The sequence below is a fragment of the Dermacentor variabilis genome, chromosome 8, assembly GCF_050947875.1.
Source record: "Dermacentor variabilis isolate Ectoservices chromosome 8, ASM5094787v1, whole genome shotgun sequence".
Lineage (NCBI taxonomy): Eukaryota > Metazoa > Arthropoda > Arachnida > Ixodida > Ixodidae > Dermacentor > Dermacentor variabilis.
In genome coordinates, this window is record NC_134575.1 from 15460405 (window position 1) to 15484701 (window position 24297).

The 24297-nt window shown below is 45.3% G+C and overlaps 2 protein-coding genes and 1 pseudogene across 2 annotated transcripts; 1 reads left to right on the forward strand and 2 right to left on the reverse strand.

Annotated features, from left to right (window-relative positions):
* The first annotated feature begins 666 nt into the window (after positions 1-666).
* On the forward strand, positions 667-10107 carry Ggamma30A (guanine nucleotide-binding protein subunit gamma-e). Its single transcript, XM_075701231.1, has 2 exons — positions 667-1033; positions 4368-10107. The coding sequence occupies exons 1-2, from the start codon at positions 945-947 to the stop codon at positions 4471-4473; spliced, it is 195 nt and encodes a 64-aa protein (XP_075557346.1). The 5' UTR covers positions 667-944; the 3' UTR covers positions 4474-10107.
* Positions 10108-11736: 1629 nt separating this feature from the next.
* On the reverse strand, positions 11737-18854 carry LOC142589693 (uncharacterized). The gene is made up of 5 exons (XM_075701232.1): positions 18547-18854; positions 17772-17807; positions 15188-15328; positions 12948-13090; positions 11737-11887 (listed from the first exon to the last, which is right to left on the reverse strand). The coding sequence occupies exons 1-5, from the start codon at positions 18626-18628 to the stop codon at positions 11777-11779; spliced, it is 513 nt and encodes a 170-aa protein (XP_075557347.1). The 5' UTR covers positions 18629-18854; the 3' UTR covers positions 11737-11776.
* Positions 18855-22152: 3298 nt separating this feature from the next.
* On the reverse strand, positions 22153-24294 carry LOC142590905 (uncharacterized; annotated as a pseudogene).
* Between the last annotated feature and the right edge of the window lie 3 nt (positions 24295-24297).

Consider the following 24297-nt stretch of genomic DNA (forward strand, 5'->3'; position numbering starts at 1 on the left):
GTAAACGTGCAGCGCCATTCTCGTACTGCCGGCCATGGAGTTTCGTACAATAATCTATGCTTCCGGCTTCAAAAATTCCCTATTGCTGTTGGTGTTGGCAATGCGTAAGAGTACGCTGCATATTCTTGAAGCACATATAGCGGTTGTGGTAGGGAGCCACCTGTGGCATGTTTCTTAAACCCGCGCAATTGCTTCTGACGCATACAACCTGCAAGAACATAGCCCTCGAGATTTGCTATTGTTGCTCAGAGGAAACCATGGTTGGCGGTCGCTGCGGTTTCTCGCTTTCAAATACTTTGCTTACTTCTCTAATAAATTTATTTATTTTATTTTTTGCTGCAACCATTGCAGCCGTGATCTGTTTTTGGCACTGGCACTGCTTAAAAGCTTGGCCTCCGAGATTTCTTTCGTTGTTGTTGCTAATTTGAATAGGTGGCGCTTAAAACCCGATGTCTATGACGAGTTTCTTGCTCCCATAATCTCTTCCGTCGCATTGATTTATCTACAAGGTTAGCGTATGAAATTCAGAGGGAATCATTTGTATGAGACGTGGATTTGGACCAACGTTTTTAGATATTTGGGCACAGCATATGAACAAAGATGTGAGGTTGTTACCGCCACCTATTTCGTTGCTTGACATTCATATCCCGAGATGCGCTACCACTACGACAGCTCCTTTTCATTACTGGATTAGCGGCGCCATTGCCCTGGATCCGTGAATCTCGTCCCGAGGTTATTGCATCTGTAGCTGGTTGCAGTCGGCTCGCCCGCATCGGTGAACGTCAGCCTCAGGTGTACTCGACACCACGCCCGTCGCGCAAGCAGTGTCTGCTCTCTTCTCTCGTTGATTTTCCTTGAGATCAGGCTCGGCCCGGCTAAAGTTTTCCGGACCACGAGAGGCGTACCCGAGCTACGATTCCGGTGCGACGACCGCCGCGGACGCCATGGATAAAGAAAGCATCAAGAAACAGATCGAGAACCTCCGGTATCAGGCACAGATGGAACGGTGGCCCCTTTCCAAGTCTATCCAGGCGTGAGTGCAACGCCTTCGTTTTATCTACGTTTCGTCCGTAGCAAAAGCGTCGAGCTGGCGCTGCCGCGTACTAGGCTCTCTGAGGTGACCGCCCGGCTTGCCCTGTTGGGCGGAGTGTATTTAGCGTGCGATAGTTTCGAGCTCTGGTAGGGTCATTCCTTTCGAAACGCCATTTTTCTGGGAGTCGTTGAGCCTCGCGTCCGTAGGAATGCAAAATAAAGTTTATCACGAATGCAGCAGGAAGTCGTGTGTGGGTCTTATCTCAAACGTGCGTTTCGTTTACTTCGTGTTTTGAATCGTAATAGCGTTGGTCCTTCGTAGTTTCGTGATCGATAATCCCCGGCGCTTTTGTTGGAACGTGACCCGCTGTTCTGTTTCATTTGTGCAATATTTCTCGTTTTTTTTTTTTTTTTCGTTAACCCATACTGTTGCTTCAGCTATACCAACGCCGTTGTATCTTGTCGGTTCTGTGCACAGTTACCGAAAGAATCCGCATGGCGTTCGTGATCGCACTTTGCGTCAAGTCATTTCGAGTGATTGTTGTACGTGTATGCGGCCCCATGCCTTCGTCTCGAGACGGCGGCGCGCGTCCGAAAGAATGTATAATGAAGTCTGCGTCGATTACCCACCCTAGAAGTCACGCTTGAGTTAGAGTGAGGCGGGCTTGTTGCTCCGTTTCGGATTTTGCCCTGAATGTGCGGCTGTGTCGCACGGCGCTCTTGTAGTGCGGCGAAGCCGTACGTTCTGCAAGAAGATAATGTGGACCGTTTTTTTTTTTTTGTTCCGTAGGCGTAATTAGATTTATAGAACCAGGTCGTAGTTTGTGGGACGTCCGACCGCGGCTGTGCTGGCTTTTTGCTTTATTTTTTCTCCTTACTGTCTTCTGACATAATCATTTAGGTCCATCTTTTAGCATTGACCGCTGAAAAGTTGCATTTTCTGAGGACATTTCACTCACAGGCGGTTCATGTTCTCACTTATTTCAAAGTCGGGCTCTGTAGTGTTACTTATTTTATCTGTAAGCGTGCGAGCGCCCTTTCCTATTTTTTGCCGTCTTATAGCAATCTGTGATCTTTTCATTGCGGTGTTAGAAAAGCTGGCATTTTGTACAATGCGCTTTTTCTTGTAATGATATTACCGTGTTTGTTCTTGCAAACAAAGGTTAGGTGATGGCATTTAATTTAGCACTTCACTAAGTATGCTCAGAAAATTTCTAGGCTCCTTACAATGTTGATTTTAAAGCATTCCTAGTGAGCAGCGCACCAAGTAAACATGTAATTGCTATGGTACCATCCTGCACAATTCATTGATTCTCAATGACAAATTTAGTAATTAAATGCGTACGGATTTATGTGACCTTAATTGTGTATTCTTCGTATGCAAGACCACTTTGGTGTCATGCTGGCCAAATGTTAATCTTTATTCTGTCTTAAGAGAACTTCTTGTTTGCCAAGCTGGTATCTACTCATTATAACTATTTTATTGTGCCAAAAGCCACACAGTACCCGAGAGAACACAACGGGAAAGAGCTCTGTCCCGTTGTCTTCTCGTGTGCTGTGTGGTTTTTGGCACATTAAAATAGTTATGTTAAATTTGTCACACCACTACTGTCATCTGAGTATTTGTTAGCATTGAAGTGCCTGTTACCCACTACACTTCGTCAATAACCAGTAGCATTGCTGTTGAGGGTGCAGATATATGTTGCTAGTTGTGTACAAGGCCTGTGCAGATAAAAAATGTGTGTAAATAAACTATATACAAAATGCTTTTTTTTTTGCCCAGTTAACTAAAAGTTACTTTCATATTTTAGTTTCTCATCATCGACTGGTATGCAAATGATGGTCAATGGTTGTAAAAGCTCCCATTGTAGGGGCATTTGCTGGAAAGTAACTCGGATCTCAAGGTTACTGAAAGATGCTACTGTTTGCTTGTATGATTCGTGTTGCAAATTGCATCCTTCAAGCTTTCAGCCATTGTATATCTGTTGTAGCATCTTCATCACCGAGAGTCCACATCAGTGCCCCGTGCATGTGCATGTGGCTTGAACTACAAATGAACAGAATGCACATTTGTTCTCGACAGGGCGGGACAACGGCACACCTCATCAGCCGCTGTTGCATTGTCCTGCATGCATCAGTTGTAGAATATAGGGCAACTATAAATGTATTACATCAAGCTTTTAATGTTCAGTGCCAAGACTAGCATGCACCCCCGCAGCATACTGTGCTGCTTTGGTACATAAAACACCATCTCATCTTAAAGGGACAGTAAAGAGAACTTCAATTTCATATATATGTTTGAGACCACAAGTTTTAGGGAACTTGTGCACCATTCTGTTGTTTTCTAGAACTCCAAATTATTGTTAAATGCAGGAGGAGTAGAACAGATATATAATGTTTGTGGCAACTCATCGGTGCTCGTATTGCTGTATGCTATGAAGCACGAAACGAACAATACAAGTGCGAAAGCTGGTACTGATGCAGAAGCAACACCACAGTTCTGTTTCCCGGCTGTGGCAGGCGCATTTGGATGGAGGCAAAATGCAAAAAAAAGAAAGCTTGTCAGCTTAGGTTTATGTACATGTTAGTACTCCTGATGGTCAAAGTTAATCCAGAGTCCCCCCCCACTATGGCATGCCTCATAAGCACAATGTGGTTTTGGCTCTTAAAACCTCAAAATGTATTTTTTCTTAAGCCAGAGCTCTGCTTCTTGTGCCGCAAAAATGCATCAAGAAGCCTTCTGCATGCTACGAGTTTATAACAGGCATTCGTGCATGCATGTAATACGCCCCCTTTTTTTTTTTTTTGTCATGATTTATCTCCATCATGCTTCATTGCATTTTATAAATGGTGTACTCAAGGTCTGTAATCACAATACTTTGAAGGCGGGGTTTTAAAAATTAAGGCTGATGGCACCAGTCATGTTAGGCCAGCAATATTCATGCAGCAGACAGTATCAGTGCTTCAGCCTGCAGATGAGTGACATTCAGCTGTGACATTACTACACAATTCAATATAACAAGAATTAACAGCTTTTATTTACCCATGCACAAGTGGATTTCACAAGAATGGCTAATGTATGTTGCTGCTGAAAGATAGCCAAGTTGTTTACTGATATTGTTGGAACATATGAAGTGCTGAAATGACAGCAAGTACAACTCAAAGCACTCACTGCAGCACAGCCATTGCCGATCCCATGCACTTCAAATTCAGTGTCTCTGTTCAGCAGTGCCAGTAGGTTTGAGGATGTGTGTGACGTTTCCGTGTGTTGTTTGGTGATGCGTTTTTCTTTTTTTCTGTCCCACTTAAAGATATGTTCCATTCACTAATTGCAGGCTGCGGGAGTACATTGAGGAGAACGAGCGGACAGACCCACTAATCCATGCCCCCGACAAGAAGAGCAACCCGTGGGCCGAGAAAGGCAAATGTCTCATCATGTGAACCGAGGACATCAGTGCGCTCCTGACTCCTCCTGCCGGCCTCCTGGTTCTGTTGCTGGTCCTCTTCTGGCCGTACTATTACTTTGCCTGAAACCAGCAGGCTGGCAGGGATTCTCCGGACGAAACGCCCTAACTCTTGCAGCAGTCGCAGCAGCATCACTCTTCCCACTTCCGGAGCCCCGCTCCGTAGGCCACCGCGAGCCCTTGGGAAAGCAGTGTTATCCAGGTGTTGGTACATTTTGGAGAACACCACTCGTCCTCGTACGTATAGACCATACATTTCGCTAGTCTGCCAAGACAATAATGTGTCAGCCAGCACCGAAATTTATCGTGTCAGCGTCGCACCTGTCCATAGGAAATGGTCAGAAATTAATTCTGGTTACAAAAATGGAAGAAACAATTCAGCAGTGCACCCCAGCCAAATGTACCCAAAATTTTCTTACTCTTGAGGAAGCAGTTGCACTAAGTTCACAGGAAAGCACTAATTCCAAAGGTTGTTTTGAAGTTTAGCTGGCTGTATCTAGAGCAACTCCCTTTTCAGAACTGTCATGTTTCACAATTTACTGTACGGACCCATGTAGTATCCACATCTTTCCTTTTATTATTAGTTTTTATTGTTATTTTTTATTTCATTTTTGTGGTTCCACGTTTGGCTTTACATGGAGAGGTATTCATAACTTATTCTTGTGTTGTAAAAATTTCATGCAGAAAGCTGACCTGCTTAATTAAAAAATGAAACTACTGTATGGACTTGCAAGGGGGAGATATATAATAGTGCAAAATAAAAAAATAAGAACTTGCTGGCATAAGACAGTGGTTACTGCTTCATCTCAGCAACACTGATTCTGTTGCCTTCGTGAGATAACTCGCTTGATATCTGGAAATTGAGTGTGTTCTGTATTATGGTGAAATCTGTGAATATTTGTGAATTTTTTGTTCAGCATGTGAAAGGTGTCAGTTACACCTTGCTGGCAATTTGCCATTACAGCTACAAGTGTGTCTTGTACTTGTGGATTTTAGGGATATAAGAGGACACTGCTTAAAGAAGCGACCACATGCACACAATATTTAAGCGACAACGATAAGTGATATAATGAGTGGACCTTGTCGCTTCTTTACACCATTCTGCGAACCTACCGCACGATCTTGACATTTCAAGAAGAGGGAGTGACAAACTTCCATGTTACCAATTAATGCAATCATATGCCTCCAGAAAAATTGCAAATGGACCACAAAGCTATTATAACTACAGTGTACCACATCTGGTTTTAATTTGGCTTCCTCACCAGTAAAAGAGCACTCCCCATCGGCAGTGTTAAATGCTGTGGCACCATCTGGTGGGTATAAATCAAAACACTTTTGAAGCTCTTTGTGGCACATTAGGCCTAACACCATCAAAACAAACAGCTCATCTCATCACTACAAAATATCTCGAATACTTTGCCCTCAGCATGGTATGAAGCTAAGCGAAGGCTAATTTCACCATTTATTTTGTGTACAAAGAGCAAGTAGCAAGAGCACATTTGGATTGAAGAGAGTGGCCTATGTGTAGCCATGTTGTTACACAATCACGGTGACCGGTGGAAGCCACTGCCCAGACTTCCAATGACGAACGAAATTTTCTGGGTGACCAAAAACTGGCAAGCGATGGCAACCGATGGCCCTCTGTGGCAGTCAAGCTTGTTGTGGTTGCTTGAAATGGCGTGCATGTGGTTGCGCCTTAAATCCTGTGGTGTGTGCTGCCTGAAGTAGTATGCTAGTCCACTATGTCCGAGTGGCAGCGATGGAGGGAGAAATGGTCTGCTAGCGCTTTTGCAAGTGTTGCTGTAGTTTCAGTGCACTGAGTTTGTATATTAAATGCATGGAAGTATATTTATTGCAATGATGCTTTTGTTATGATATATTGTTGGCATTTGTGCTACCTTTCATGTGCACAAGTGGAAGTTATGCCACACTCCTTTTTTGCTACCTTGGTTAGGTACACTTCCTTGCAATATTGTAATTGATACTGCTAAGTTTTATCCTTGTGTTGTGCAAAGCTGGTGCATGTAACTTCTTTTTCAGCACCGGTTCAGCAAAGTCACTTTCGTATTCAATTGTGCCACCTTGGTTAATAGATTCACTTCAAAGTTGAGCATCAAACCACTGTTTTGGTTCTAGAAGAGGACCTTTCAGTTAGTGCTAGTCACATATTTTGCTTAAGGAACTGTTCTTCGCAAACCAGCAGCTTACTCGAATACTGTAAGAGGCCTGCCAGTCTTTTTCACTCTTTGTTCCCTCTCACGGGCACCATCGAGGCAGCTTTATACTCTTTACCACAATGCGTTGAGCTTTTGCATGTACCCTTAGTGATTATATGCTTATTGAATGCAGCACAAAATTTCTTTCTTGTATACCAGACAAGTTTCTGCCTGTACTTCGTTTCGCAGTCATCCGGCAGTGTCGTGGAAAGCTGTAGGGTGTGTGCCGCCACTTGAAATTGCATATGATACTCTGACGCTGAGGAGCATGCACCATGATATGCAACTTTTGATTGGCTTGGCTCCTCAGCCAGGAGGTGCTTCTCGGAAACTGTGGACTGCTGAATCAGTGCATGTTTAAAGTTCCCGTAGGGCTTCTCAGATTATAAGTCTGTCAAATGGCCTCAAAAATTCATTGGTGGCAACAGCCGGCAGATTCGAGATGATGGGAAAGTGCTGTGACTGTTCGCTAGTCGTGCTGCTCTGCAGAGCATGCATCAACCTATAGAAACTAAAAGGCAGAGACAGTAGTCCGTAACGTCACAAGCCCCACCGAAAGCCTGGATAAACATGCTGTGGTGGTGGCTACAGTTACAGCTCCAGTTTATTGCTCCGTGGCCAACGTTTACAAGTTGAACCAGTTTACCACTACAGACGAGCAAATGAGGTGAGGATTGATGTCTCTTCGACACATCTTTACTCGAGGACTCTGCACAAGTCAACATTCCTGTGAGCTTCCCTTGTTTTAGTCGGCCACTAGTTAATGGTGGCCACTACAGGTTCATGCCTGCCACAGCTTTCACTCCGCTGCCCGATAGTCATGCGATGCAAGTGTAGTTCTCAGCTCTTCCACAGTAACTGCAAAGCTAGTAGCGAAATCGATAGGCATGCAAGAAAAGCTGCTGCTAAGCGTGCAAGAAGAGAAGCTGCCGCTAAGAGTAGAGAAAGAAATGCACTCGAAACTACTTCACGGGCCGTCAATAGGGAGGTGGAACACCAAAACATGACCACTGCCATTGCTGCGACTGCACACCAAAACAAGCCTGCATCGTGTCCTCCCTCCCGTAAAGCAAAACATATGCCGCTACAATAAATTTAAGAACATTTTGTACAGTTAACTGAACGTGGTGCTTGTAGCTACCAGATGTACTTGCAATTAAAAGCTGCCGAAAGGTGCATTCTGTTCAAGTCATGAAAGGTTTCCGAGGTGACGATAGGGTCAGTAAATCTTCTAATACAAGTCAGAGCCTGATCAAATTGTGGTCATGGGCAGAATACATTTCATTTATTTGCGGTGACAACTGTTATTTTGCTATTAAAAGCTTTGCGTAACTGCTAATGAGTAGTGGCAAGCTTCTGGCATGGAACTAAAAATTTTGACTTTCAGCTGATTGTTCATGTGTGCATCCTTTTGCGTGTTCCTTCTTGTTTGTGGCCACTCAAAGTAATAACAGACTTTATTGCTATTTTAATTATGTAATAGTTTTGTAGTAACTGTTGTGGCGCAGAAGATTTTGCAAAATTTGTTGCGGAACAAACATTTTGATTAGTCTTATTGCTTGTGTACATTGTGCTATTGTCCTGCATCACTGCATGAGCATCCAGCCATAAAAAAAACAATAGCTTCAGCTTTTTAAAGTTGTCAGCATAGCAGTATTCAGCTGGGCTTAATGACTAATTTGCTAATCTCAACACTTCCTGCCCCAGCTTTCTTATCATGATCAAAACATTTTCTTAAGCTTGCCTGTGTATGGAAGTTGACAATGGATGGTGATCTACTGACAAAATGAGTGCAAAACGCTGCAGTTCGTTCTGCAGCCATGGACGTAATTTGCTGCATAGTGATAACCTGGTGATCCACTTAACAAATGAGTACCCTTGTATGATGTGCTGTCGTCGTAAGCTTTATGACCTTCCGACAAGGATATCTTGAGATTCACTGCCCCTCAAAGTTAAAGCAGTGTTACACATACTTAAAATGGTAGGACACATGCTCTTGAGCACAGGGTTTATTGCTTCAACATAATATAGTGCTCAGTGCGTTAGAAACCTGAACTTTGGGGCAGCTAGTCACTTTCTGGACAGTTTCATATAGCTGAAGGTACGTCCTTTATGTTATGTTATTTTTCTTATGAAGTATCCTGTGCTTGTGCTGGCTACCCTTTTTGTTTATTCTGCATTATGCTCAGGTGAATTGTGCGTTATACATCAAGGTGAAAAATCCATTTTGCGGCAAGTTTGGGCTATTTAAATACATGCACACGCACATCTAGGCAGCATTACAAGAAAAGTATCCATGTTTTACCACAGTGATTTTGGCAGCTCTGAAACTGTGGCACCATTTCCTAGCACGTAACTCATCAAATGTAGCATCACTCATCCTTTCGTTTTTGCACCCGCAAAAGTTTCTTCATTCTTGAGAGGCCCAGCCACGTGGCTTATCTTTAACAGTTGTACTTTGGGAGCTTCCATTGCCAGAGAACCAACAGCATGCGACAAATATTGCTCACGCCTTGAAGCAAGCCAAGTGATAACATTTGGCTTTTCATGCACACTGCTACCAACTGTCAATAGCAAGACACCAGCTCGTGGCCAGCAGTACCCCCAGTGGTTGGGCTGATATTGTGAAAGACACAAGTAGGTCATGGGGGGGGGGGGTGCACAACCTACTGCAGGGCATGGGCAGCTAATACTGACACAGCATTTACCAGCAGCTGGTGCTTTTAGCTGCATGTAGGTGTGCCCATGGCCCTAGATCACTGCATGCAGCAAGCACAACTTGCGCCCTTCACAATATGGATGTGCCTTGAACATGGGACATCGCTCTTTGCAACGCCCTCACCCATGGCACTGGTGTTAGGCATCACAAACAGTACTGCTGGCTATGCACTTGTGTGTTGCTGTTATTGCAGCAAAGTCCTATCACACAGGTGCATCTCTTAAGAATGCTGTTATCTATTTAAAAGCAATGATGTATCTGTAAATGTCTAAATGCTTTTCTTGACGTGTTTGGTGTGACAGTTGTTCAAGACCACAGCCGGAGAAGTCTTAAGGTGGTATTGGGTGATGTACAAAATAGGTTATTTCTTTGCACTACTGTGTGCACATCTTGGGCCTGCTTATAGCTACAAAAGAGCTCCTTTTTGGTGCATATGACATTGTGTAATGTTAGACCTATTGGTGCCACCCTGCTGGAGCTTTGTGAATGGCTCCTGCAGCAGCAGTACTGACCAGCAACTGAAATGCAGGCATCTGTAGTCTTCAAATGAGCCCTGTGTCAGCGGCTGTGGGAGAAAGAGCAAGCATGGAGACAAGTGCAGCACTTTTGGTTCCCTTTTCCTGTGTTATCGGCTGATGCTAATGTATCTGAATAAACCTTGCTTCTTTTTTTCTTCTTTGTGTACGTACTTCACCGTTCTTTGGATCTGTTCTGGAGAAAAATTCTTCTGGCCCCATACACTATGGGAATCTGTGTGATGCAAAACATCTTACAGATGCATCTTGCAGCATTATCTAACATTGTTTGAGGGTCCGCAAAGCAATACTAAGGGTACAAACGTGTTTGTGTAAATTCAATAGTGTGCGTAACGACAGCAGCATGGCGGTGTCCAAGTTGACCGTATTGCGGCAACAGAATTTCTTCTTTGGCTGTTCGGCATGAATTTATAAATGCTGATTGCTGTGTTCTACATGCTGCAAGTGTCTTCAAAACTGAAAAAAAAAAACTCCTCCATTCCACCTTGTAAAAGCAGATGCACATGGGAGCTGTGGCTGACATTATACAAGCACCACCACAAGTGACTGATGTCGTGCATGCACATGTACGGAAGTGCAGCATACATCCTCATTCTTCTAGGCTCTCCGCAAACTGCAAGTGTGTTATTGAACTGTAATTGGATTCTTCAAAGTAAATTGCATTAGAAAATGAAGTATGAACCTGAGGCATCGTTCATCACCGGACGACAACGAGAAGCACACAGGACAGAATCTAGCAAACGACCTAGAGCTCTGCCTGTGTGCTTCTCACCGTCTTCCGTTGCCTTTCTTGTGCTAGTTAATGATGTCTCAAGCTTGTAATAAGCACCAACTATAGCCCAACTCTCTTCTATAATTGAGCTACATAAAGTACAACTTACCCTAAGTGCAGACATGAGAGCTTCAGATTGTAATTCAAATGTAGTACAAGAATGCTTGCCTCTGTTACGAGTAAACTTGTAGACAAAGCCCTTTTGCAGCTGCAGTTTGAGGTCTGTCGAAGTGGTCATGGCCGCTAGGTGGTGGTACTGTTTTTTTGTAGAGTATGCCATAATGTCGATTATGGTTGCAGCAAACGCTTTGCTACAGATGCAATGGGCAGAGCACCCACGCATTACGGTCGGCTACATTGTGTGCACACGCACGTCGCTCATGCATGTGCGCATAAGAACAGCATACATCCTCGTACACAATGTGTATACAAAGCATACAATGGGAATTATATTATGGAAGCGCTGCTAGTGTTTGAAGGAGCTGCCAGTGTGGCAGATTAACTAGCACTGGAATGATTTTAAGTACACAGCTATGAAAAATAGTAGTGGAATCTTGCACTAGTTTTTAGATATTCATCCCCATATTCAGCGATGAAATAAGCGAGTTCCTCATAGGTGCATCCCACTCTGCTTGAGGGAATCTTTATATGTGGAATGCTGATGGAGTTCTTTTTAAGTTTGGTTGCAGATCTCCCGAAAATGGCGCTAGTCTGGGGGTGCCCGTCTTGTACCTTCAGCACTGACTGAATCAATTCTGCAGTTGCAGTGTGTTCACAAAGTTGCTAAACTTGTGAATGGGTCGTTATTGTGCAATTTTTGAAATCTACCACTCCAATGGAATTTGGGCAAACGAAAAGTATTGTATCATGTGTCTTGTAACTTTTATATTGGGAGATGACTGTTCATGAAACAGCAAGGTGAGAGGGACACTAGAACTTCATATTCTGGGTTAGTATGCTTAAGCTGTTTCTTCCTGCTGTATGATGGAGCAACAGCTGAGTGTCCACTGCTTTACTGAGGTTGATGTGAGATGCCATCATAGCTCATCCCATTTATTATCAGCTTCAATAACAGTCTCTTGCTTTAAATCGAAGCCATCAGCTAACTTCTCGTTGGCTTCATCGATGCTCATTCCAACAGGGTTCATCTGGAATGAATACCAAATATTACATAACTTATGATTTGTTCATTTTAGTTGTGCTGCGTGCATGATTCATCCTAATACAGTTGCATTACTGCAACCAAACAGACTTAACCATCTAAAATGGCAGAGATCACAATTTCAAATGACTTTTTAATGTAGAGAACAGCTAAACTTCTCGAATTTCAGGCCCAGGCTGCGCTAACCACATGTCACTGCAACGTCACAGGTTTTTATGCTGCTATTTGGACATTCTATGTTAAGCAAAATCTGGAAAAGCTCAGTTGCTTCCTGGATTGCACACGCATCCTGGAATTTCGAATGTTTAGCAAATTTTTCACACGTGGTAGTTTGAAATGCATCATTAAATTTCAGGCTGTGTCTAGGCTGTGAAAGAAGAAATGAAAGAAAAACCTTTCGCAGCAACCGTGTCGTGGACATCGCTTTTAGAACTCCAGGTATAACTTGCATGTTGTTACGATGAAAGAGACTGGCCAGATACTTGTAAAGATGCACCCAAGACGGCATGACGCACTCACCAACTTTTCTCAGAAAGAGGACTTCTAAGCGCACGAATAGCCTTTCAAAATTTACCTGAATTTGGCGCCTATCTGAATGCCAAAGCGTGCATTACATTATTTCAGGTTCGTGTATGCTTTACCATAGACAGACATACACTCTTACATACTCGTAGATGCCCTCGAAACTAATTTGCAACTTTAATCAAAAAGTCGTGCTTCATCCGCATAAGACTAACCAGAATGATGTGGGATGCCCTCTAGCAGTTCACTTGTACTCCCCCCCCCCCATATTTCTTGCATATTTTCCAACTACTCTTCATTCTAACCTTTCATCGCTGGAGTCATGATGCATTAGCAAAATATCTCCCCTCCCCCACCTTTTTTTCCCCCCAAGAAAAAGTTTTCAGAGCAACTTCTTATTAGTGCTATTAATTCTGGAGCTCCAGCTTATTAGTACTATTGGCTTGCTTGTATGCATAGTTATCCACATGAAAAGCTTGGAAATGCTGAAGTCAGATGCACCATCCTAGCAGCTAGCTGCTTACCCTGATGTCTGTGTCCCGCATACCCGGCGGGCACACCTTGATAGTCTCATCGCAGAACTCGGCCTGTAGCTTGAGGTTGTCCTTCACCTTGTACTTCTTGTAGAAGTTGTGCAGACTCGACGTCAGCTCGTCCCGGTAGTTGTCTGCGATAAAAGAAGGCAGCCAACTTCGATCTATGGCGATGCTGGTAAGAACGCCGTAAAAACGACTAATCGTGGAGTGCATCAACCCAAACCACTGGCTTGCCCTTTCCCAACGCAGCCAAGAGTCCTGCTGTATATTCGCCCACTTTTTTTTTTTTTTCTGAAGCAAGGATTTTTTAATCGTGGCCGTGTGTGTCGATGCCACAGGATGCAGTGAGAGTGCTCCTGCAGCTTTAGCTGTTTTGTTGCAGCACTCGGACTAAATGCTACCGTACACGCATACTGCAGTTCCTCAAGTCGACAAGTCCGTACGCGGCTGTTTCTAGACTGGGTGTGCGTGCACCTGCACGCGTGCGAACTGGCGCTCTCTCTACCTCTCCTTATTTCTCTCCTTTCTCACCCTTATCCCCTTCACCATGCAGGGCAGCAAACCGGTTATGCGTTTTTGGTTAAGAGGAATGTTTGGCTTTGGGGGCCCCTATATCCAAGTACGAGGGCAAATCAGAAAGTCTTTACCCATATTTTTTTAAAAACCAAACTACGGCTGTATATGCGAAGTCAACGTATCCGTTCCCAGCGGTGGACCTTTCTTGTGCCGGCCCGGCCTTATCTGGCGGTAGCTCCGTGGCACGGCGCTGCTCTCAGTTGTTGAAGAACTTGGTGGCGCAACCCACCGAGCTTGGTGATGCAACCTACCGCCCTGTTCCATAGGGGACGCTCATAACATCCATCCGAAGATGGCGGTTGTGCTTCACACGTCCACGGCGTACGAGCAACGAAGTGCGATTCGTTTTCTATGGCGCAAGGGACGAACGTCGAAATCCACGGGGAAATGCAGCCCACGTATGGGGAAAGGCGTCTCAGTTTGGGAAGTGTGAGGTGGTGGTGGTATTGTGAGTTCGCAAAAGGCCGTGAAGACTTGCATGACAATGAGCGTTCGGGGAGGCCGCGTGCGTCGCTGACTGAAGACAGTAGCATCTCAAATTTAGTGCTGTGATGGGACAAGTGGTCTGAACTGGTGTGGGACAATGTGGAAAAATAGTGCATGGTTCGCAGAGTAGTACGTATATTTGTAGTGACCTGTATGTATCTTATTTTGGCTAATAAAAAATAGGGGCAAGAACTTTCTGATTCACCCGCGTACACGGGAAAGGAGAAATCGTTTTTCTCGGCAACTACTGCACCAAAGGTGATTAGGCTTGTTGCATTTAAAATAGAATGTTAAAACCTTGTAACTGTTGGTAGTGAATTCTTGATTTATAATGTCAATGCTTTAATAAAATTGTTGGCAATGGCAAATTTTCATTAAATGAAACTAAGAAGTTTACAACTCTAACTCATCAATAAGAAATATGACAATTCTGTACATCGTATCTAACAGTGCATCTAAGGCGGGCAAAATTGATGTGCTCTACATGGTTCTCAAGTATACCACTAATATGTGAATGGGATTTTCGCAACACCCTTATAAACAATGCAACGAATTCACGTAATATATAAATAGATGTATCAAATTTGTCCGCTTTGGATTTTCTAACAGGTGCAGTTCACGTAACTGCGATATCTATTCTTGGTACAGAACTATGCATTTGTACACTTTCTACTTGTATTTTATTTTCTCGAACATGCCCATTTTTGAATTTTTCTTTTAAGGAAATTCAGGCCCTAAATTGACATTCCGCTTCCTACAGTCGCTATAATTTAACTTTTTCTCTCGAGTGCAGCAAATTTCATTAAAATTGGCCCAGTGGTTACCTGAGAAACGTTTCTGCGTTTTACGTGCATTTGAATGGGCGGCATCGTATAGATGGGCCCGGCCTTCTCATTTATCTCTTTCCCTCAAAACTAAAACTCGTACCAGTTGCGCCCAGCACGCGTTGTAGCCGTAACAACTCGATGTGGTCTGAATGCTGGCGTGCCAACAAAATGAATAGAAAAATGATAACGCACAGTTGGTGTTTTCAGTTTTATGACTGTGGCTGTTTGACTTCTTGGTGAGGGGGCGCTACAGCGGGTTTGTATGACGTCGCTGCTCCGAACGTTGCTCGCATACTACAAGTATACGACTGTCTCCGCCAGCTCTCTTAACTTACTCACCAAGGATAAAGTTGCAGGCCTTAAGCATCTTCGGAGGGCTGTGCCTGTAGACGACGAAGTTGTCCGCGTTGCACAGGCTTTTCAGCGCGCCTTCCACTAGTCGCTTGCGACCTTGGCTCGCCGACAGCTTGGGGTGGAGCTCTAGAGATGTAAAATTTCGTGAAATTTTGAGGGGCATGCAAAAAACTTGCTTCTTTCATGTTTTCTTTTTTAAATACGAAAAATTGAAGAAAGGACGATTGCGCACAGAGCTATGAAAAACCCGACACGTTCATTTCTCTAACGCTGAAAAGAATGTATAATCAATTGTTACAGCGTTGCACCACAAAAGTCCAAGCAGAGCTTCCGGGTTCAAAATCTGGGCACGATTTCACGTCGAAGCATTTATTTCGGATTAAAGCATCAGGACCGACATTTGTATCAATCTGTGTCCGATTCGTTTCCGCTTGACGTGTCAACGCTTCGTTGGGCAGCGGACAAAGCCTACCGGACATTGAGGTTCAAGCGCACGTGCACACTGTCTTGCACGCGATCCCCTGCGAGCCTGTTGCGTAGCGTAGTGGGCACGTTTCCAAGCTCGGACCAGTTTATTTCACATGCCGCAGAAGAAGCGGGAGTCTGCAGTACGCGACAGGCGAGGGGGCTCAAGGGTTGCTCGAAGCGAAGTCCTTGCCACCACGTGGTTGGATCCAGGTAAAGCCGCTCACTTTGTGGAGTTGCGAAGCACCTGGATCTAAAGCCTCTCAGATTGAGGGGCTTTAGATCCAGGTGCTTCGCAACTCCACAAACTCCTTATTTTGACCAAACATTTAGATACGTCGAAAGGAGTCGCGCCACAACAGAATTCTGCGGGGAAGCCCTGTTTTTTATTTCTTCGTTTTTTTTTTCAACTTTATTCTAGTTGAAAAAAACAAAAAAGCTGATTTTTTTCTCGAAATTTTAAACGTCTTTCTTTTTTCAACCGCTTACATTTTTATGGAGCTCTGCGCAAGAGCGGCTGAGCGCTGAGGGAGAACTTCATTACCGGAGATCGAGAAGCCTTTCCCGACTGTCTAGGAATATCAAATTCAGCTTTTTTTTTTCTTTTCACTGAAACAGTGAAAATATATCTCGATATTACTGAAACAGTGTTCTTTTGCGTTTCTACTTTCGGCCTCACAAATGCCGGTCGAGAGATGGATGGCGACGCCATCTTGAAATTTCCGCATCAGCTGCTCATGACGTGATGACTTTGGGCAGTGTGCGTTCGGGATAACTCGGTGCTCGTGACTAATCAACATTTTTTTTTTCAATAAATAAAATGGTCACATTGCGTTCTAAAGGAACTAAATACTCAACAAGTGCGTTTTACTAACCTTTTCTACACAGAAACGCGCGAAATACGAGAAATTACTTTTTAAAATCTTTATTACTTAATCTTAATTACTTTTAAAGCTTGGATTGAGTAAACTTCATTAAAGGTCCTGCAGCACGCGCATCAACGCACAGTGGGCGCCTCCCTCACGTACCGGCGTTGCCGTTTTCACGCGAAATTCAAACCACTGTACCTTGGCGTTCATTTTCTTCGAATAACCGAGCGTTTCCGGCCAAACATATGAAAATAGATTCAAGGAAGAATGCTTGAACGATAATGAACTAATCTAGTGCAGCCCTTTAGTGTCCTTTACAGTGAGAAACAACGTGTTTCATGTCACGAATCTGCATTTGCATTGTCTAGTGGTGAAAGTCGGTTACGAATGTAATGTATCCAGCAGCACTGTCCTCCTCGGAGGGGTTGTTAACCTTTAACTTTTCTCAGTGTTTTCTCCTGGTGGCCGACACTTTCTATTTGTCCATTAATCACCTTAGTTCAATACCTCAAGGAGTCATTCAATGAACAGCAGTGTGCAAATAAAGTAGGAAGACGATGTGGTGTCGCAAAAACTGCGCTTTCCCATAATCCTAAGAACGTATTTAAAAGTCGTAAGGAAACCAACGAAAATACGAATTCTGTCGACTTCTCCGTAGTGTCCATTCCGCGCGCGTGTTTATTTCTGATTCTTCCAAGCAAAAACGAAAAGTAATACGTCCACCACACGAGGGTGTTCCTCCGCACGTTCGAAAACATTTCCACCCTTTGGTAGGGTGTATCTTGCGCACATTTCTTTTCTCCAACACCCTTCGCTCGCTATTGCCAAGAGCGTTATGTCACGCGCGTGTCGTTCGTAACCTGAAAGTACCGGACACGCAGCGCTAGGGAAAAGGAATGCACGCTTACAGGGGACGGCTATTGCTTGGGGACAAAATGAGCCCTAAATCATGCGAATTGTTCTTTGCAATTACCTGATAGCACGATGCTCTATGTCCTGTCCTCACTGTGCGGAGCCACGAACAGTGGCATATAAGCTGTCTTCCCTGTTTTCTCTCAATGGTAAGTAAATACAATGAATGAATGAATGAATGAATGAATGAATGAATGAATGAATGAATGAGAACGCACCACCTAGGATAACTATGCAAGGCTACTTTCCCCCTGTTTTGTTTTTTCTTCGATAGAAATTGCTCTAGTCATAACGCCGAAATTAAGGCCGACGGTGGAACTTGCCTTGCAGGATCGCCACGCATCCATCACACTGCAGACCTGCAAGAAAGCGTAGAATTATCGACAAATAATGAAGCGGGTTGTCTTTGCTGGAAGTAAGAATTAGCTTTGCGCGTATTTCCATCATTTCTCTCTTGGTATGCAGGGAAGTTCAGATGAAGGATAAGTTGTGAGTCGGATTATACGTATATCACGTTAACACTGCATTGAAAAATTAATTCGAAACTTTCGCGGTTTAGCTTAAGGCAGTCCTGCACAATCTTTTCCGGCACGGGGTGAAAGGAGAGCTGCTACCTCTAGGACTGCTGCTTCTCTCGCTTGGTACTACAGTTCTTTTTAACAGGGCATTTAATTGTGCGTGGTTTCTAAAGAGCGTCTCGTTCTTATCTGGTCGAAGATTACAATTATCTTACGCCGAATTTCGCGCTATATCGAAGCACTTTCGCTTTTTCCTTCATATCCGGGCACATAAGAACAAATAATACGAGACAGAAAGCTGGCCTCGACGATTCGTGCGGCTCTGAACTGTGACAGCACTTATTCCCGCAACGCAATCCCGCATAGTTTCTAGCAGCCGGAAGAAAATATACTCAACAAAAGTTCACAGTCAAGTGACGCCTTCTCTTTCGCGCAGTCTACGCACTGTTTGTAAGAATGTACCACCAACTTGCCCAACATGTGATGTTACGCCGAGTTACCATAGTCAATTTCATCGAGCTACCCACTCGCCAAACTTTCCATGTTTTGATATAGTTTTTTAAGTCTGCACCATACTCACCCTGGCCCGGTGGCTTTTCCGCTGCAGTCGCCGGAGGTACGTGGAAAGTGGCGATGAAACTGAGCAGGGGTAGCCCGTACATCGTGGACGAACGGCTACCTGGCGTAGCCACGGCGTGCGCACGTGTGCGTCTATACACCCCGACAGGTGCTGTGCTTTCGCTTCTGTACCGGCGTTCGAGGGAGTGCGATAGGCGGCCTTTTCATTGGCTTCGTGGCCTAAGGAACGTCAGTGATCCATACAGCATAGTAATTGTGTGCAGCATAGGTTTCTCTAGGTGGAGGGGGAGTGAAAATCCGCAGATGTACTGTTATGAGAAAGAAATGTGGACTTTCAGCTAGGAAGAGGACGAAGTAAAAACTTCGTGACGTCAACATTGTGGCTACTTCAAGAATTAGATAAGAAACCCTACTTCCAGAGAGCAAACGCGACAACAACTAGGGGGAAAATAAAGACAAGAGATAAGACAAACGAGTGGTACATTGTTGAGACTCGTTGATAGTACCAAAAGAACATGACGATGCATGCCCCAGCTTTGCCTGTACTGTCTGCAACTTCGCCGGCGGAACAGTACGCCTGCCTTTGTCACCGCTTATTGTTCTCGGCCTCGATAAGATTGGTATGGAAAGGTCCGATAGTAGAGGAGTTTCTATCATACGACGCAAAGCTCTGTAGACTCTGCGATTAGATAGCGCGCGTATAGCTACCCGATACACGACGTTATATTGGCTTGCAGCGGAAATCGTCATGGACTTTTCGCGAACCATATAAGCAGACGATGGTGATAGCAGAGAAAATGTCTTTCTGTCGGCAAAGAGCGCAGGACATCACTATCACTTCGGGCCTACATTTTGACACGCCATGTCTCCAGAGAGCAACTTGCACGATGTTCGGTTCAGACGCAACGTTCTCATAATGGAAGTCGTCTGGAGTTAAATCTGGCATGTGTTGCGTTCAACGAAAGTGCCTTCATCTAGCTTAGCGATGCTAAAAGCTCGAAGAGCTGTTTCAGTAAACGATGCTCCTTCGATAACAAAGTGGTCACCGCTATTACCACGAGATTAAGCTTGGTAAGCCGGTAGCGAAACAACAATCGAAAGACGTGTTCCGATCGAGGCCTGCCTATCCACACAATCTGACCATGACTTCATTGATTGTGACAGCGTATATACAAGGATCTATTTAATTGTTTACGAGTACTGAAGGACTACATTATATTCTAAAAGAACGAGAGAGGTTCACCAGGTTACGGGGACCATTTCTTTCTTTCTTGCCGCCGCTTCTCCTCTCTCCGCAGAATGTTCCTCTTACTTCCAACTGGTAAACTCGGTTTAGCGCTTACTACACCAAACATCTTGTCCTTTGGCACCTGTCAATTAGGCACTAGCCAAAGGTCAATGATGGCTGCTATACATAAGTTCATTGAAGCGTCAGGAAGGATTTGCTGCTAGGGTACCGACTGTGGGACGCTTTACTTTATTTTCGTTTTATCTTAAATTTATGTATAGGCCCTCTATAAATTTTTATTATTTTTATTAGCATAGTGCAGGATGTAGAAATGATAGGTAGGGTAAAGTACAGTTATCATAGGTTAGTAAGGGCTAGGATTCACCTCAATTTTTAGAGAGAAAGAGTAAAATTGGTCAAGAAGAAACAGATCAACCTAGAGGCAGTAAGGGTAAAAGCAATCAAATTCTGGCTGGTGCTTGCAAACAAATATGCAGCCTTAGAACAGAGAGATGAAGATGACATAGCGGTAATGAATGAAACCGTAACTAGGCTGGCTTCAGAGGCAGCATTTGAAGTGGGAGGCAAGGCACCAAGGCAACCAGTAGGCAAGCTCTTCCAAGTAACTGAGGACCTAATAAAGAAGCGACAAAGCATGAAAGTGTCCAGCTCAATAGATGAGATAGAATTCGCGGAATTGTCAAAACTGATCAACAAGGCGAAAATAAGTGATATAGGAAATTATAATGTGAGAAAGACTGAAGAAGCCGTAAGAAATGGACGCAGCCTGAAATCAGCGAGAAGGAAACTTGGCATAGGACAAACCGAGATCTATGCACTGAAAGATAAGCAGGTTAATATCATCAGCAAGCTCGAAGGTATAGTAAATGCAGCGGAATAATTCTATACTGACATGTACAGTACCCAGAGGACTCAGGATAAACTCCATTCGAAACAGTGATGAACAGGCTACAGAAGCTCCTCCTAAACCTAGCGATGAGGTCAGAAGGGTCTTGCAAGACATGAAATGAGGAATAGTGGCAGGAGAAGATGGAATAACAGTCGGTTTAATCAAAGATGGAGGAGACATAATGCTAGGTAAACAGGCGGCTCTCTATACGAAGTGTCTATCGACTGCAAAAGTCCCAGAAAATTGGAAAAATGCAAACATTATACTAATCCACAAAAAGGGAGACGTTAAAGAATTGAAGAATTTTAGGCCCATTAGCTTACTCCCAGTATTATATAAAATATTCACCAAGATAATCTCTAATAGAATAAGGGCAACAATGGACTTTAGTCAACCAAGGGAACAGGCAGGCTTCAGGAAGGGATACCCTGCACTGGATCACACCCATGTCATCAATCAGGTAATTGACAAACCCGCAGAATGCAGTCAGCCTGTCCACATGGTTTTCATAGATTGCGAAAAAGCATTTGATTCAGAAGCGATACCAGCAGTCGTAGAGGCACTACGTAATCAAGGAGTGAAGACCGCTTAGGTAAATATCTTGGAAAATATCTACAGAGATTCCACAGCTACCTTAATTCTGCACAAGAAAAGTAGGAAGATACCCATAAAGAACGGGGACAGACAAGGAGACACAATCTCTCCAATGCTACCCACTGCGTGCTTGGAAGAAATATTCAAGCTATGAAACTGGGAGGCTTAGGAGTAAGGATCAACCGCGCATACCTCAGCAACCTTCGGTTTGCTGATGACATTGTTCTATTCAGCATCACTGCGGACGAGTTACAACAAATGATTGAAGACCTTAACAGGGAGAGTGTAAGAGTGGGGTTGGAGATTAATATGCAGAAGACAAAGATGATGAACAACCGGGCAAGGGAACAAGAGTTCAGGATCACCAGTCGGCCTCTATAGTCTGTGAAGGAGTACGTTTACCTAGGTCAATTACTCACAGGGGGCCCGTATCATGAGAAGGAAATTTACAGAATAAAAAGGGTTGGAGCGCATGCGGCAGAGATTGTCAGATCCTGACTGGAAGTTTACCATTGTCATTAAAAATAAAGGTGTACAATCAATGAATTCTACCGCTGCTGACATATGGGGCAGAAACTTGAAGATTGACAAAGAAGCTTGAGAACAAGTTAAGGACCACACAAAGAGCGATGGAACGGAGAATGTTAGGCGTAACGTTAAAAGACAGGAAGAGACCGGTGTGTATCAGAGAGCAAACTGGTATAGCCGATATCCTGATTGACATTGAGAGAGAGAGAGAGAGAGAGAGAACAACTTTAGTGAAAATGCCTGCAGAGTCGGTTAGGCTCCCTCCACGCAGGGAGGACAAGCTTTTACCGCGACGCGGCCACTACGTCAGTCTCGTGCATTGTGCTCCTCGAGGTCTTGGTTCCTCGCTACTTCCGCGGGTCCGAGAGGGCCGCCGTCCCCTTCTTGGGGGTGCTGCCCCCCTTCTCCTTGGTTTCGCTCGGTCGCTGCCTCTCTAGAGCTGCCGAGACCTGCTGGACGGCCTTGAGTTGTGTCTCTTGGTCATTGCTCCTCGTTGCAGCCTCTAGCTGCGGTGGTATCGTCGTCTTCTTGCTGGCTTCTCGCGGATTTATGCTACTGTCCCAAAGAATGTGAGCCGCGGTGGCTCTCTCTTTCGCGCACAGTCTACACACGTCACTCGCGTACACGCTCGGACACACGTGCTTAGCTAGCACCGGGGTGAGCAGGGACCACGTCTGTAACTGCCTGTATAACACTACTTCCTTCCGGGTGAGCCCCGGGTGAGGTGGCGGCATAGTCCGTCTGTTCAGTCTGTACTACTTCACTATTTCGTTGAAGGTGGTCATCTTGTCCTTGGCACTGCACCGCGACCAACACTCCGAGTCGGCCGCGCTTGCAGCTGCGCGGTTGGTTAGTCCTCGCGCGACCGAGTTGGCCGTCTCGTTGTGGTTCACGTTCCCGCGTTCCGACACGTCACTGCCCATGTGGGCCGGAAACCACTTGATCACCACAGCACTTTTGCGTCCGATGTATTCGGCCTTGCGCAGTATGTGCGCGGCCTCACTACATATCCTACCCTTGGCGTAGTTCTTCACTGCCGTTCTAGAGTTACACAACACTGTAGTGCATCCGGGGTCGGAGACGGCCAAGGCGATGGCCACCTCCTCCGCCCGGTGCGCCTCTCGAGTGCGGACGCTCGCTACGGTCTTCGTTGCACCCGTCGATGCCCCGACAGCCACCACCGCGTATGCGTCGCTGCTCCCTCGATACTCCGCCGCGTCCACGTAGACGACGCCTTCTTCTCTGGCGTGGAGGTCCACGAGAGCCCTGGACCTCGACAACCTCCGCTCCTTGTTGTACTCGGGGTTCACGTTCCTCGGGATTGGGCAGACCCTGATGCTATCCGGTATAGGTACGTCTTTCTGCTGCTTGCCTTCCCTCGGCTCGAGGCCAAGGTCCCGCAGTATCTGTCTTCCGGTTCTCGTTTCAGAGACACGCTCGAGTTGCGCCGTTCTCTGTGCTTCGGCTATTTCGTCCAGCTTGTTGTGGACTCCCAGCGCCATGAAATTTTCGTTGCTCGTGCTCCCGACGAGACCGAGTGCCGCCTTATACGCCTTGCGTATGGTGGCGTCTATCTTGTTACGTTCGCTCGGCCTCCAGTTGTGGAAGGCGGCCACGTACGTTATGTGGCTAACTGCGAAGGATTGAACGAGACTAGTCAGGCTCTCCTCCTTCATCACCGCTCTTCTGTTAGACACCCTCTTGATGAGTCTCATTGCCGCGGCCGCTTTGCCCGCGAGCTTGTTGACCGTTTCACCGTTGACTCGGTTTCGCTGGATGAGCAGCCCAAGCACTCGAATCTTCTCGACCTCCGGTATTACTGGTCCTCCCGCTGTTTTGACCGTGATCTTGGGATGCTCGTACTTGACTTCCATATTCTTTCTTTTCCTGCCCGCTCCTGTTGGTGGAATCACCAGCACTTCTGACTTGGCCGGAGAGCAAACGTGTCCAGACCCGCCCAGCTGCTCCTCGATGGCGTTGACCGCTTCTTGTAGCGTTGTCTCGATGTGTCCGTCGCTTCCTCCCGGTACACATAGCGTAACGTCGTCGGCGTAGATGGTGTGCCGGACTCCCGCTACTCTTTCTAGCCGGTTGGCCACCCCGATCATCACGAGGTTGAAGAGTAGCGGGGAGATCACCGAGCCCTGCGGAGTTCCGATGCTGCCCAGCTTCTTCTCTTCGAGCTGCAGGTCTCCCGCGCAGATTTCGGTGGTCCGTTCCGTCAGGAAGTCTTTGATGTACTGGTATGTCCTTCTGCCCATGTTTAGCCTGGATACTTGGGCCAGGATAGCCGAGTGCCTCACTTTATCGAAGGCGCTCTGCAAGTCCAGCCCGAGTACGGCTCTGTTGTCCTTGGTGCCCGTCGTATCGTCGATGATCTCGTTCTTCAGTAAGATCATGGCGTGTTGCGTCCCGAGCTTCTTCCGAAACCCGATGATGGAATTTGGATAAAGCTCCGATTCTTCGAGGTAATGCTGCCGCCTGTTCATGAA